The 14,449-nt window shown below is 41.8% G+C and overlaps 1 protein-coding gene across 1 annotated transcript in view; it reads left to right on the top strand.

Moving 5' to 3' along the window:
- The window catches only part of LOC144679178 (LYR motif-containing protein 4-like), a 231,589-nt gene extending 217,545 nt beyond the window's left edge, over positions 1 to 14,044 (top strand). Inside the window, exon 3 of the mRNA XM_078539576.1 lies at positions 13,570 to 14,044. Coding sequence (XP_078395702.1) covers positions 13,570 to 13,623 — 54 coding nt within the window. The 3' untranslated portion in view covers positions 13,624 to 14,044. The remainder of the gene's footprint in view (positions 1 to 13,569) is intronic.
- The last annotated feature ends 405 nt before the right edge of the window (positions 14,045 to 14,449 follow it).

The raw sequence follows: 14,449 nt of genomic DNA, 5'->3' as shown, positions 1-14,449 counted from the left end.
CCCGTTCATAAAAGGATCAAGAACAAGAAGGCACAGATTCAAAGTGATTTTCAAAAGAAGCAAATGTGATGTGAAAAAAACTTCTTTACACAGCAAATGGTTCGAGTCTGGAATTCACTGCCTGGAAGTGTGGTGGAAGCAGGTTCAGTCGAGGCATTCAAGAGGGTATTAGATGATTATTTGAATAGAAACAATGTTCAAGGGTAAGGGGAAAAGGCAGAAGAATGGCACTAAGTCATAATGCTCATTTAGAGAGCTGGTGCAGACATAATGGGCCGAATAGCCTCCTTCTGCGCCGTAACAATTCTGTGATTATGAAAGGGTTTGATAGGGTAGAGACATAGAGAAGATGTTTCCACTTGTAGGGGAGACTAGACATGGAGCTATAAGTAATAATCATTAATAGATCCAATAGAATTCAAGGGAAACTTCTTTACCCAGAGATTGGTTGGAACGTGGAACTCTCTACCATAAAGAATAGTTCAAGTGATTAGCACAGCTGCATTTAAGGGGAAGCTAGACAAACGCACAAGAATGAAAGAAATAGAAGTTTATGCTGGTGGGATTAATTGCAGATAGGGTTGCCAACTGAAGTTAAATATACTCCTGGAAGTTTCATCACATGACTTGCCCCAAACTCCAGCTATTAGTTGGCCAACACATCCATGCTTGTGACATACTGCCTATGCCAGTTGGAAAGCAAAAATACTCATTACCCAATTGAATGAAATTTAACTGTTAGCCAAATTACCATTTATAATATTTTTATATCTGGTAAAGAAAACTGAAAAAAAAAATTTTTAATATCCCTATGATATTTCTCCAGCGTTGTATGCAACAGTGTCCTGGAGATTGATCTTCAATTCCTGGAGACCCAGGCCAATCCTGAAGGAGTGGCAACCCTATTAGAGGAGGCTTGTCTGGACATTTTGGCCTAAATAATGTGTGCTGTAAATACCTGGTAAAAATAGTACTACAATCACTACAATACTCAGGGTTGGTTTCTACTTCCTGGAGATATGAGCTATGATCTTTACCTTTAATAGTTTCCCAGCGTAGTCTTGGAGATGTCTATAAAGTCTAATTGGTCTCTATGTGAAAGATAATTGTGGATTTGAAATCAGAAAGGTCTAATCTCCTGAACAAGAAAGATTGCTGTGCACTTAGCCTGCTTTTTGGAATAGACCTGAGTGGGTTGAGGACTTTGGGAGCATAATTGTGTTTGATTGTTTTTGGTAGGATTGGCCTGGTGGGTGAATGAACTGATCAGTAGAGAAGTATTTTCCTGTGATGAAGAAATAAAGCCATTATTAGTTCTGGAGCAAGGGAGATTTGAATGGTCTTGACTTTCTATAACAAGGCAAGAGGATAGTTCATTTATCCCTCAAGTGATACTGGGGAATGTAAGAGGGAAGAATTCCAGAGTATCCAGTTGCATTGGCCATGAAGGTTTGTTTGGGAAATTCTTTAATGTGGATTAAGCTTTTGAATGCTCCGCTTTCCCTCTCACTAAGACTGAAAAATAATACGGGAAGCAGAGTGCCCGTAGAAATCCAATGCTTCAGCATAGTTGTGTCTTTATGAAGGCTATTTATTTTAAATGTATATAAGGTCTTTTAAAGTGTTTTCCCCTGTTTAAGTGTTTATTGCTTAGTCCACACTTGAGCCTGCTAGTAGCCACTGGACAGCAGCAACTGGGAAACAATTCTACCTATGAGTTTTCAAGCCAGTAACAAAGCAGACACTAGAAATTCAGTAAAGTAGAGGAATTAACCTGCAGCCCACCACCCACACACAGCACCACAGACTGGTCCTCTGGTGTACTTTCTGTTTTATAATGAACCTATGCTGATCAAGTGAAAGATCAACTCATTCCTCAGCACAATTAGTCTTTTCACTTTTGGCACCTACTGTTTAGGTCAAGCACTCATAACAGGTACATCTTAAGTGAGAAACAAGAGGCAAATCTGTGATTCCGCATTCTTAATGGAAAAGCAATGCTCAAGTAGAACATGGGTCAAAAATAGGGCAACAATACTTTCATTATCTTACTATGAATGTGGCTCTGATGAAATTGCAAAATCAAAGAAGTAGCCCGATTAAGTTCTCTCGTCACAGAAATATTATTCACAGGGTCAGCAGTGTCAGTTTATATTAATGTTTTAATACAGGTAAGTAGTGAAGTAAAGTAAGCATAACATCACTGTTCTTCTGTCCAATGTCATTTTTGAGTATTGTAACATCAGAAAACAAGCAGCAAGAATATAATTTCTTCAGTACTCCCACTAACTAGGACAACTAATTGTGAATTAAATGAAGTACGAAATATAAGTTTCATGTTTGCACCTGTCAGTTCCCTAGCTAGACTTTGTGAAGGCCCTCAATTTTTTCAAGCTACCCTCCTAACTTATTTCTTACTTAATTAAAAACAAAAGCTAAACTCTCGGGATGTGGGCATTGCTAGCAAGAACAGCATTTATTGCCAAATCCTAGTTTCTCTTGAGAAGGTATTGGGCAGCCTTCTGCTTGATCCGCTACAGGCTATGTGAGAAGGTGTTCCCAAGATGCAGTTAGGTAGAGACTTTCAGGATTTTGAGCCAATGGCAACGAAGGAATAGAAATGTATGTCCAAGTCAGGACAGAGTTTGGCTTGATGAGGAACTTGATGACGTTGTTCCTTGCACTTGTCCTTCTAGGTGGTAGAGGTTGAAGTTTGGGAGATGGTGCAAAGAAGTCTTGGTGAGTTGCTGCAGTGAATCCTGTAGATAGTACATACTGCAGCCATACTATGCTTATTGTGGAAGGAGTAGATGTATTTCTATATTTTGTTTTGTTGTAATCAATGAGCTGAAAGGGTGGCCAAATGCATTTGTAGATTGCAATAGCTTCCTACAATACATCTGTGTTCTTCTTCACCCGCCTAAGAAGTGTTTTACCTGTGGTAGTATTCTAACGCTTCACCCATTTCTACCTCAAATAATTGTAGGATGTTTTATTTTCATGAAGCTGGCTGATATTTATCTGAGATTATCATGTCAGCAGCTGGTAAATTTGTTTTCAGCTAAAGACATGACTCACACCACAACTATTGAAGTAGCAATCTTATCATTGTGGTAATGAAATGATGAATGTTTTAGGATTGGTTAGTGAAGTAATACAAAGTGCAGAGTTAGATCAGGGTTCATAGAGTTGAGCCCAAAAGGGAGTGGGAAAGAAGAACTGGGCTCCAAAATATTCAGTCATCTGTGTTTAAATGATCCCTGTTCCAGGACCCTTCCTTTTATTGCAAATCTCATTTTAAGTCTCTTTATTCAAACATAAGTACTGGAGTGAGCGTGATAATGCCAACCTCATGTAGTTCATCTACTTGATAACATTGATATAGATAGAGTTGCCTGAATCAAGACTGATGACCACCTTTTTCGTTGGTTAATTTGCTCCCTGGAAATCATTTGCTATGTCTTTTGTTAAAAATTTAGTGCAGGTATAGGGGAGACTAAATTTCTAAACAGACTGATAACATTGACACTAGTTTCACAGATTACGTGCAGTGGAAGAGGTTGTTATTTCTATACTAAGATCAATACATCCCAACATTGCAACGAAATATCCAAGAACCTTTGGGATTAAGATTTTGGATACGTAACAAATAGTTTAGCTTGTCTGAAATTAGCTGTTCTTTTCCCCAAAGGTAACTATTTTTAGCACTTATTCCTTATAGTTCACTTTTAAGAGTTGAGATAGGTCAACAGTTAATTTCACTTTTTTTCTATATTACTTTATAAAGCTACTTTATTCAGCAATTATTGTCATGAAAGATCATGTTTGATTTGTTCACCACCTCAATGTGATCCTAACAGTTGTTCAGGTACTCATTAAATAACTTATCTGCGATCATCCCTCTAGACGTTGTTACGGCCACATGAGGTGTGAAAATGACTCCCCTAGCTTACCACCCCAGGTCTGACCGTAACAGGTTTCTTGAAGGATTTAGAAGGATGAAGGTACTTTTTACTCAATGTCTGTATTTAACCATTTACGTACTGGCTGCAAAAAAAATGAGTCTGACAGGCTTTCTTGAAGTTTAAAACATAAAGGAGCTATTTTTATTGAATTATAAAAGTCACCCAAGTAAAGATAGCAAAATATTTTTAAAAGGTAAACCCGCGCTTCTCGAACTTTTGTGACCCACATTCACTCGCACATAAGCATGCAAAATTTACAAGTTATATGGTAGGTAGTTCTTTTCTTAGCCAAATTAAAGTTCAATGCTGAAAGATAACAAACTTGAGAGTTCACTATTGGAGCCCTTTGCTTGTCACTGTGGCTGCGGCAGAAATTTTTCCAAGTTCCTTTAGATTCCAGGAGTTGAGTTGAAGCCCGTGTAACTGCAATTGTCAGAGACCATTTCTTTTTAATCTGTAATCCGTGTCTTCCAGAAGTCGATGAGTTTTGCACCTAAGATTCCTTTCAATGGAAAATTAACAATCCCTGTGCTGGATTTTTAAACTGTAAGAGATAGGATCTTAACTTGGGAAAGGAGAGAAGGGAGCTCCTTACTGCTTCATTGGCAGCTTTTCCAGACTACTGAACTGTTCTGTCTTTAGCAGCTTGTATTAAAGAGATTTCAAAATTGTTACTTCAGTCACATGACCTCTCCCTCATAATGATTTCAGAAGGGGTTTCTTTATCTGATGTCTGAACCAATGGTTACTTTTGTTTCATGGCCGGGGGTTGAGTAGATCCTGTAATGTCTCAACTCTTAAACCCTGAACGAATCATTATGCATCTTGATGAGATTGGAAGACATGTTTCCATATAACCATCGTAGCTGGAGAGGTAGCCTTATAGAAATGTAAATGTTAGGTCAGGTACATTTTTCAGTAAATCCCTTTGAAGTAGTTCTTGACATCCTCAGGTGTGAAATTCCATGAGGGTGATCAAGCAAGCCAGACACAATAGGCTTTGCAGACTTCCCGTTTTCCATAGATTCAGGGTGCCATCGACTGCACTCGTGGCTATAAAAGTTCCCTGGCAACAGGTAGTCAGTATGTCAACAGGAAAGGCTACCACTCGCTCAATGTGCAGCTACTGTAAGACCATAACAAACTTATCATGCAGGTGTGCACCAGATTCCCAGGGAGCGTCCATGACTCATGCATCCTGAGTAGGTCACAGATCCCTGACATCTTCAGAAGGACCACACAGGATGCAGGATTGGCTCCTCAGGCATTACTGATTTGGAGCATTATTTTGAAACGGGACACCCACTGTGGTGAGATGGTAGCACACTGCGCAGAAGAGAGGCCCATGAGAGACAATTGTCACAAAGTGGGTGCAGGACCCAAGGTATCACACATGATTGACAGTAACACAGCTCATCATAAGAAGGAGGCATAGGCAAGAGGAGATATGAAATGATTGCAAGTCTACTTACATTTGTGAACGTTATATGCATATGGTTAACACCTGTGCCAATGTTGTGCAACTGCATCTTCTTCAATATTGCGGAAAAAAGAGATGTTTAAGCTTTTCGTCTTGCACTCATCAGGATACTTTGCAAGAATACCAATATAAGGGGAAAACAACAATTTATACTGTATGTGCTGATGGGTTGGCAAGTGCATTCTGGTAGAGGTGTTGCCATGGATAGTGCACCAGTGATGGTGACTGACAGTTAACTGTCAAGCATTGTTTGAAATTTAAACCAGGCAGCTTGACCCTGATTGGTTGTTTTCCCCTTATATTGGTCTTCTTGGAAAGTGTCCTGATGAGTGCCAGATGAAAAGCTTAGACATGTCTCTTTTTTCAGCCATACTCAAGGTCTGTACTACCAAGTGACTTTTACATTTTTTTCACTTTGCTTACCCTGCCGCTACATCTTGGTGCTTCCCGACATCCACAGCAGAGGTGGAAGTAACCTGCTAGCTGCTACGCCTTGTTGTCTGTGATGACCTTGGCGGGTGTCCTCAGGAGGGCTGAGACCTGGTGGGCCCCGGCTGCTTTGGGTCTCCTGCTGTGGGGCAGATGCACCCCCTTTGGCCTGTGGAGCTGGAACTGATGGGGTCAGAGGAAGAGTGGATTTGGATCGATTGGACACTTCTGGAGTCACTTGGGTGCATGGCCCTTGGATGTCAAGCTGCTGGTTCTCCTCCCTATGGGTGGCCAAGGGCCCCTGGCTGACTACTTGAGAAGGGGCAGCTGGAGTACAGCTCCTGAAGCAGTGCAGGACCAATGTCCTGGACCAAAGTCTCCACGGTGGCTGCCAACCTGCCAGTGCTGGCCTCGGTGCGGTGGCATGCCAGCACTATCACCTCAGGCTGAACCTGGATGGACTCCTCCATCAAACGTTGCAATCTGAGGAGTGCAGCTACATCCCTTCCTGAAGTTCCCGTGCTTGTCTTTGCAGCTCCAGCAACTGATTTAGACCGAGTCCAGAGGCTCATCATTGGACTCTGACTCAGCAGAATCGTAGCCTCTAGCAGTCCTCCGAGTGCCGGCAATCTCTGATGTCCCTGCCTCTGCCTGCTGTGGAGCAGGTGGTGCGCTGTGTTCACCAGATTTTGACCCCGAGGCTATTTTAGAACCAGGTCCCACCAAGGTGTGTGTCCCTGAGCTGGTGGAGGTTATGGATGAGTGGTATGACAGGTCTTCATAGGTGCAGTCCTCAGGCTGCTGATCCAAGGTGTCGTCAGGGCTAGAGTTGAGGGCCTGGCTCGTGGATGCCCTTGGCAGCTTCCCAGATGTGCCTACGAAAGAAAAGAGAGATAATAAGTGCATGCAGGCGACTCTGAAACAGGAGGGATCACTCACAATATGGTTGCCTGATGGATGTTCTCGTGCAGGATCCTCACCTGGGTGTGCGCCGCTGACCTCACCTACGTCTCTGCAGCCAGCCCTATGGCTCTGTTTTTGAAGTCCGTGGGAACCTTGATCTCGGGAACTCCATCCCCAGTATGGGACCTCCTCCCTATTGTGAGCCAGCTTGTCCTGCATGAAGACAGATGGAGACAGTGTAAGGGCCGATGATAGGAATGTGTGATGGGCTTGAGAATGTGTGGATTGAGAGTGATGAGATGGTTGTCTTAGCCTAGCGGAATGGATGAGCTCGTTCATCCTCTTCCTGCACTAGGTGACTGACCTCTTCTGCAGGGCATTTGCACTGACCACTGCTGCGACTGCCTCCCAAGCCGGATTGGCCACCTTGGTGGAAGGTCTACGGCCAGAGCAGGGGTCAAGAACATCACGGCGGGCCTCAACTGCGTTCAACAGGCGCTCCAGTGAGGCATCACTGAATTTCGGTGCAGCCTGCTTTCTGCCTTTGGGAGCCATGTCTTCACTGAAGCTGCTGCAGAGAGTGCAAACACTGTGCAGGGGCGCTGTTTAAATATGGCACCCGGAGTTAAGGAGCACTAAGGTAATGGTGGGGCGGGCAAATTGGATGCCGTCACCAGTGGAACAGTGTGTTCCCCGTGGATGAATAATTAATCAGCTGCGATGCGGACAATTCACCGCAAAAAGCTGCCAGTGCAAATGCCGTTTTTCCGCCCGCTAATGGACTTTGCGCATTTCAGGAAAAATCCTGGCCCAATACATTTTGCTAACTTATTTCCTGTTAATGATGATGTAATCTTAGAATTGATAACATGGAGGGCAGGCTTGCAGCATGTTAATGCTGTGATGAGCAATACCACGGAGTAGAAAATTGATGATTTTTACCCGCAATTTCATCTCCTGCATCTCAAGACAACTGTGAAATATTGGTAGTGTCAGCAAAGGAATCTACAAAGGGCAGTGGTTCTTGAAAATGAATGTAAATGCATAAGGCAGCTCATTGGAGGTATCTTTCCAGAAACAGGATCTCTTAACCTAATGTAAAAGAGCCTTTAGTGAACTAGTTAACTTGGGCTGGCGTTGCATTCCTCCATGTCATTGACTAAAGCAACAATGGCAAAAGCTTGAGGGCAGGTTGCCTATTTGCTGTCACTCTTGACTGAATAATTATTACTGACCAAATGGAGTCTGCAGAGAGACATGGGAATACATTTTCAGTAAAAAGTTGTAGGCACAAATGTAATACACACAAATTTGGTAATATTCACAAGAAAATTGCACAATAAGTGAACTTGATCCTTATTACTCAAGCATGGGTGATAAAAGTTTTATTTTCAAAGTTCAGTGAGTACCACTGCTGGCTAATGTATCTTGTTTTTACCTTGTGTCAAATTCCTTTAGCTTGTTTAGGCTTGGATTGCAGCTTCTGTAAATTTGGGTTTTTAACTCTTTTTAAACTGAAGTTTGTGTTAGCAATGGTAATGCTGTCGATTGTCATGGGGAAATGGTTAGACTTTCTGTTCTTGAGGATGGTCTTTGTCTAGCATTTGTGTGGTTCAAAGGTTACTCGCCACTTAGCAGCCCATGGTTGAATGTTGTCCAGATCTTGCTGCATATGGATATGGACTGATGCAGCATCTGAGGAGTCACGAATAATACTGAACACTATGCAATCATCAGTGAGCATCCCCACTTCTGACCTTATGATGGAGGGTAAGGTCAGTGGTGAAGCAGCTGGACCTAGGACACTACCCTGAGGATCTCCTGCAGTGATGTTCTGGGCCTGACATGACTGGCCTCCAGCAGCCTTTGTGTTAGATATGACTCCATCCAGTGGAGAGTTTTCCCCTGATTCCCATTGACTTCAATTTTGCTCAGACTCCTTGATTTCACACTCAGTCAAATGATGCTGTAATGTCATTCATCACACCTCCCCTCTTGAGCTCAGCTCTTTTGTCCATTTTTAGGCCAAGGCTGTAATGAGGTCAAGGGCAGAGTGGTCCTGGCGGAACTTAAATTGAGCATCGGTGAGCTGGTTATTGCTGTGTAAGTGCCATGATAGCACTGTCAACAAAACCTTCCACCATTGATTATGTACATCAAAATACAGTGATGTGCTAAATCTAATAAGTCTGAAAAAGCAGGCTTCCTTTTCTGACTCTGAATGCCTTGAAGGTTGCAATAAAACCAGGAACATTTAAAATGTGGAAATGTCACAACACCACAGCAGGACGAGATTCAAAGTGACTTTCAAAATTGGTTAGACTTGAGAGCTGTGGTTGGAAAACTATAATGCATGCATTTCCTCACAGTTGGATTGGGTAGCTACGTAACCGCAACACAGGAACAAAGAGCATGTTCTTGAGTAGGTCATGCTGTAGTGTTAAGAATTTTTCCCTCTTGAAGAGAAAATAGTTGAAATAGTAGAGAGTCACATCCTTCATCAGAAATATGTTGGAATCAGGGAGGGGGCAACTCTACCAACCATATAATGGAATTTAAAGTACTGCAGCTTACCCAAGTAGCCATTTTTATTACGTCAACCCAGGTTCTTCGTATGTGCTCGTTCTCAACCTTCTTGCCATTCTTGGGTTATGGAAAAGAAAATCAGCCAACATTCCTTCCATAAATAATTAAGCAGTGACTGCCTGCTAAAACATGCAAATGTGGAAAATGTAATTTGTTTTAAACAATATTATCTCTGAGCCACTTTTTAACAGTTTCAAACACTTTTTTTTTAAAAAAGTGTTTGAAACTGTGCAGACAGGAAGTTGTGCATTCCATTGAATACTTAGGGTGTGCCTGGAATCAAGCTCACAACCGACCTTGCTATTCAATAACACTGATGTGGTGTGACAGTGAGTGTGATGACCACAGGCAAACACAATGCACTACAAGTGAAGTGGGCACTCAGTAGAGCGCATACCTCTGCCACGCTGTGTTAACACAATGTTATTACAATGATGCAGCTCTTCCTTGAGGCTTTTCCCTGCCTGGTTGATGCTCTGTAATGCCAAAGCTGAAAAAAGAAATCTTTTTATTAAGAGCTCCTATCTCACTGAGGAGGCTTCAGGCCAATTCACATCAAACAACCTGGTGTGAAAACTGCTCACATTTTGACAGCTGTGACACAGCAGCTGGGACAATCCACAACATTTTAAAACAATCAACAACATTCTAAATAAAACAACCCACAACATTATAAGAAAGTCAATTTGCCTTATCTCCCAATGTTAACGGATCCTTAAAAAATTCCAGTATCTGGATCCTCATCTTAGCCGAAAACTAAATATCTCTTCCATGGGCCATATCTATGTAGCAAGTTTTGTTAAAATCCGTCCATTAGTTGTTGCAATATGTTATTTACAGACTAACGGGCATAAACATTACCTCTGCCTATCTTCAGAGGCAGAGGTAAAAATGGTAAATTATCTTCATCAGTTAAAGTTTGCTAGATTAGCTCAGGATCAATGCCATGTGAATTTAAATATAAAGTGGAAAAATGCTTATTTTACCAGGTAACCAATTTTTGACAATAAATACAAGTGGTGTATGATGAACTCTTCTTAAATGGCTGGTAATTATTGAACCCATTTCCACCTCATCCCACAGGTGAGTGGCCACCTGACTCCCTGTCTCGATCAATCGTAAACCTGTTCAAACTGGGTCTCCCTGCTGTTTTTGCTGGCTGGCTTTGCAATCTTTGTCATTCTGAACCCTTCAGCTCATGTTTATTGTCCACTACTCTGTCATTGTGATGTATGGTACTGTAAGAGGATACTTAGCTGATGGCCTGGTCCAGGTCTCCTTTTGTTTAATCAATTCTCCAATCCTGACTTTCTGCACTTCTATCTACTGGGTTCATGTTAACTGTCCCTCGCACACTCCATCTTTCCATAAATTTGACCATTGACACAAGACTGGAAAATGGAGAGAGAAAGAGATGAGGCAGGAGCAGGGAGACCCAGTCTGAATGGGACCAGATTAATACATATGGTCTATAACCAAGAATTTTCCTGGCTGCTTATTTGGGCTTAAAACAAGAGCCATTCTTATTTTTCCCCTAAAACGGCCGTTGTTTGGGTGTGCAGAATTATTGTGTGCAGAACAAGGTCTCCAATCCAAACCACTTGCAGCTCTTGTCAATGCTTGGTTGCAAACAATTCAGTTTTCGGCTGCAGATTAAGCAGCTTTGGCTAACTGTGAATTAGATACAGAAAATCACATCATTTATATAGGGTGTTCTTGCACAACGAATTCAAATTAGACAGTTGTCAGTCATGCATTGGTTCCTACAACTCGAGGTGAATGGCAAGTTGATAATTCCAGCTCACTACGTATAAGTGGAACATGTCTTTCTTTCGGACATTAAATTGCAACTCCCCCTCAGTGAAATTTGTGACTGTGATGTAAACCTTTCTGCATCTATACGACCACTGTTCTCTATACTTTGGGAAAATAATATTGCTAGTGAGGACCAGAAGCTATTTCTTTAAGAAATTAAGCATAAAGATTTAGTATTTTGATTAGAGAAAGCCGTTCAAGAAGGCTGTCATGGGAATTGTAGCTTACAGGGGAATACTCCATGCTTTATCATTGCTGCCAGTGGGATTCAAGTGAGCAAGGCACAGGGTAATATTCTTAGCTGTCTTGCTAGTGCCAACTTTAAAAAAAATCACCCCGTATAGACAACCCTAATGATAATCTGTCTGAATCAATTATTTGCCCCCCACCACCCCAACCTTTGAATAGGAGGCGAACTGAATGCCCCACTATCAACATCCTGGGGGTTACCATTGACCAGAAAGTGAACTGGACTAGCCATATAAATACTGTGGCTACAAGAGCAGGTCAGAGGCTAGGAATCGTGCGACGAGTAACTCACCTCCTGACTCCTCAAAGCCTGTCCACCATCTACAAGGCACAAGTCAGGGATGTGATGGCCCACTTGCCAGGATGAGTGCAGCTCCTACAATACTGAAGAAGCTTGACACCGTCCAGGACAAAGCAGTCCGCTTGATTGGCACCACATCCACAAACATTCACTCCCTCCACCACAAACGCACAGTAGCAGCAGTGTGTATCAACTACAAGATGCACTGCAGGAATTCACCAAGGCTCCTTCGACAGCACCTTCCAAACCCATGACCACTATCACCTAGAAGGACAAGGGCAGCAGATAAGTGGGAACACCACCACCTGGAAATTCCCCTCCAAATCACTCACCATCCTGATTTGGAAATATATCACCATTCCTTCACTGTCGCTGGGTCAAAATCCTGGAACTACCTTCCTAACAGCACTGTGGGTGTACCTACATGACATGGACTGCAGTGGTTCAAGAAGGCAGTTCACCACCACCTTCTCAAGGGCAACTAGGGATGGGCAATAAATGCTGGCCCAGCCAGCGAAGCCCACATCCTGTGAATGAATAAAAAAAAAACTAGGCATGCATGTTAATGGAAGCCATAAGCAGATATAGGTCTCCCTTCTTATGGTTCTGGCAGAAGTACTGCCCACGTTATAATCCTCTTAAGTGTTGTGTCAAAGAACCAGAATGAAAGAATATTGGAAACACTCCCCTGCTCTTCTTCAAGTAATGCTGTGGGATCTTGCATCCACCTGAGAAGGCAGATGGGGCTATGGTTTATCATTCAAAAGCTGCCTCCTCTCTCAGCGTGTTACTCCCTCAATACGGCACTGACGTGTCAGCCTAGAATATGTGCTTAAATCTATGGACTGAGACTTGAATCTACAACCTTCTGAATCAAAGGCAAGAGTGCGACCACTTAACCACGACTTAAACTTAGCAGGCTTTTATGTGTGGAGCAAATTGAAAATATAAATGCTACGTGCCTTTCAATTATGATTTACAGTTGTAGTGTATGTCCTAAGAGTGTATATGGCCAGCAACTTAATAGCTGTATGGTTATGTGTGTGTACTTGGCATGGATGAGCAAAAAGTTTGGAGCCAGGTGCCTAGCAATAGTTCATGGCATGTCTATTGTTGCTTACGGACATGGCATCTGATTTATGTTGTACCATCTCCTTCCATGCTTGTTCCTAGGTCTTTCAGGTAATGCACCCAGTGTCTCCTGCCACCTCAAACTCGACTGACAAATATGCTCAAAAACTGCTGGACTGATGCATGCCGTGCCCAATATTCAGCTCTCATGAGCAAATTCTTCACAGTACAATCAGAGCTGGCCCTTCCTAAGAACCTCTATAAACGTGATGACTGTGTACTTTGAACAGTTGACAAAAATAAATTCCAGTCAGGCACATTTTGTAACCTTGGGCAGAATTTTATAGCCACTCCTGCTGAAGTCAATGGACTTTTGAACAGGTCGTTGTATTTTACAGCCCTGTCCCCACCACGATGGGGCCATAAAATTTCACCCCTTGAGTTGGCTCCACTGTATCAATTTAACAAAAATATATCAATGTGTTTAAAGAATCTTAAAAAAAAAGACATTTTTTGATGGGCAGGATATAAGTCTCAGTAGACCTATAATGGAGTCTAAAATTCCCCTATTTCCTCTCCCTCTTTTTCTTCCCATGTTGATGTTTCCAGACCATATACCCTCAGGTTATAAGAGCAGATAAGTGACTTGCTCTCAGGCTAGGAGGCTAGAAACCATATAGCGCTCACCTTGCAACAGGAATGCTGATGAATTAAAACCGTGTTTCTTCGTAAGAATTTTATCATAATGCTGCTTCTATTTTATTCCTCAGGTGCTCGTCAGCCATTTGTACACGGCGGAAAAGCTCATAATTGAACATCAGTGAAACTGTGCATTAAGAGCCAAGAAGTGTTTTAATGAAGAGTCATTCCATCTATCACCTTCTAGTCAACTATCTGGAACTCGCGGTGTCCCAATTTTTAAAGTACTAAAGCTTCTCTCTCCTGCGTATGTGACAGATCTATAAAAGATTCTTATGGTAACACTTGCACATCAATGTAATCTCTTTATTTAATTGCACTGTTAATTTAGTTATATAGTGCCAGTGATCCCCAATATTTTAGGATATTGGAGCAATTGTACATGCCAGCTAGACAATATTAAATGTATACAATATTGAATAATTCTAATACTTTGGATTTTTTCTTTTTTCAACGTTGCAGCTACTAATGAGCAGTGACAAGACGGTGTATTTATGGTTAAAGCTAGTCCTCTGCATAACCAATAAAAGAACTGAAGATAAACTCGCTAATGACATGTAGTTGAAATGTGTACTCTTAGCTAATGTTTTGCGCTAGAATAATCTCTACAAATATTTACATTGATAAGGTAGTGTCCTAGTTTTGAAATGGAGCAATTTATTTATAACCTGCTCTTCGCACTATTGAAGGGATGGTACTGCATCAAAACATCCTGATACTTTTTAAATAAATAGCCTTCCATAATTGCAAATACTGTATGCATTTTTAACTCAGTACCATTGGAATGAATATAAATCACCAACCATAAGTGACTCAAGCTCTTTATCATTATATGCTTTGTTAGCTCACATTGCATTCAAATAATGCTTTAATTGAGCTTTTGTATCTCATTAAAAATAGAGTAACCAAACTTTGTTTCAGTTACATTGCAAAGTTGTTTCTTGTAGGTTT

Source organism: Cetorhinus maximus, chromosome 3, assembly GCF_964194155.1.
Source record: "Cetorhinus maximus chromosome 3, sCetMax3.hap1.1, whole genome shotgun sequence".
NCBI classification, from domain to species: domain Eukaryota; kingdom Metazoa; phylum Chordata; class Chondrichthyes; order Lamniformes; family Cetorhinidae; genus Cetorhinus; species Cetorhinus maximus.
Note: the sequence above shows the minus strand (reverse complement) of the source record. Positions and strands in the feature narration are given on the sequence as shown.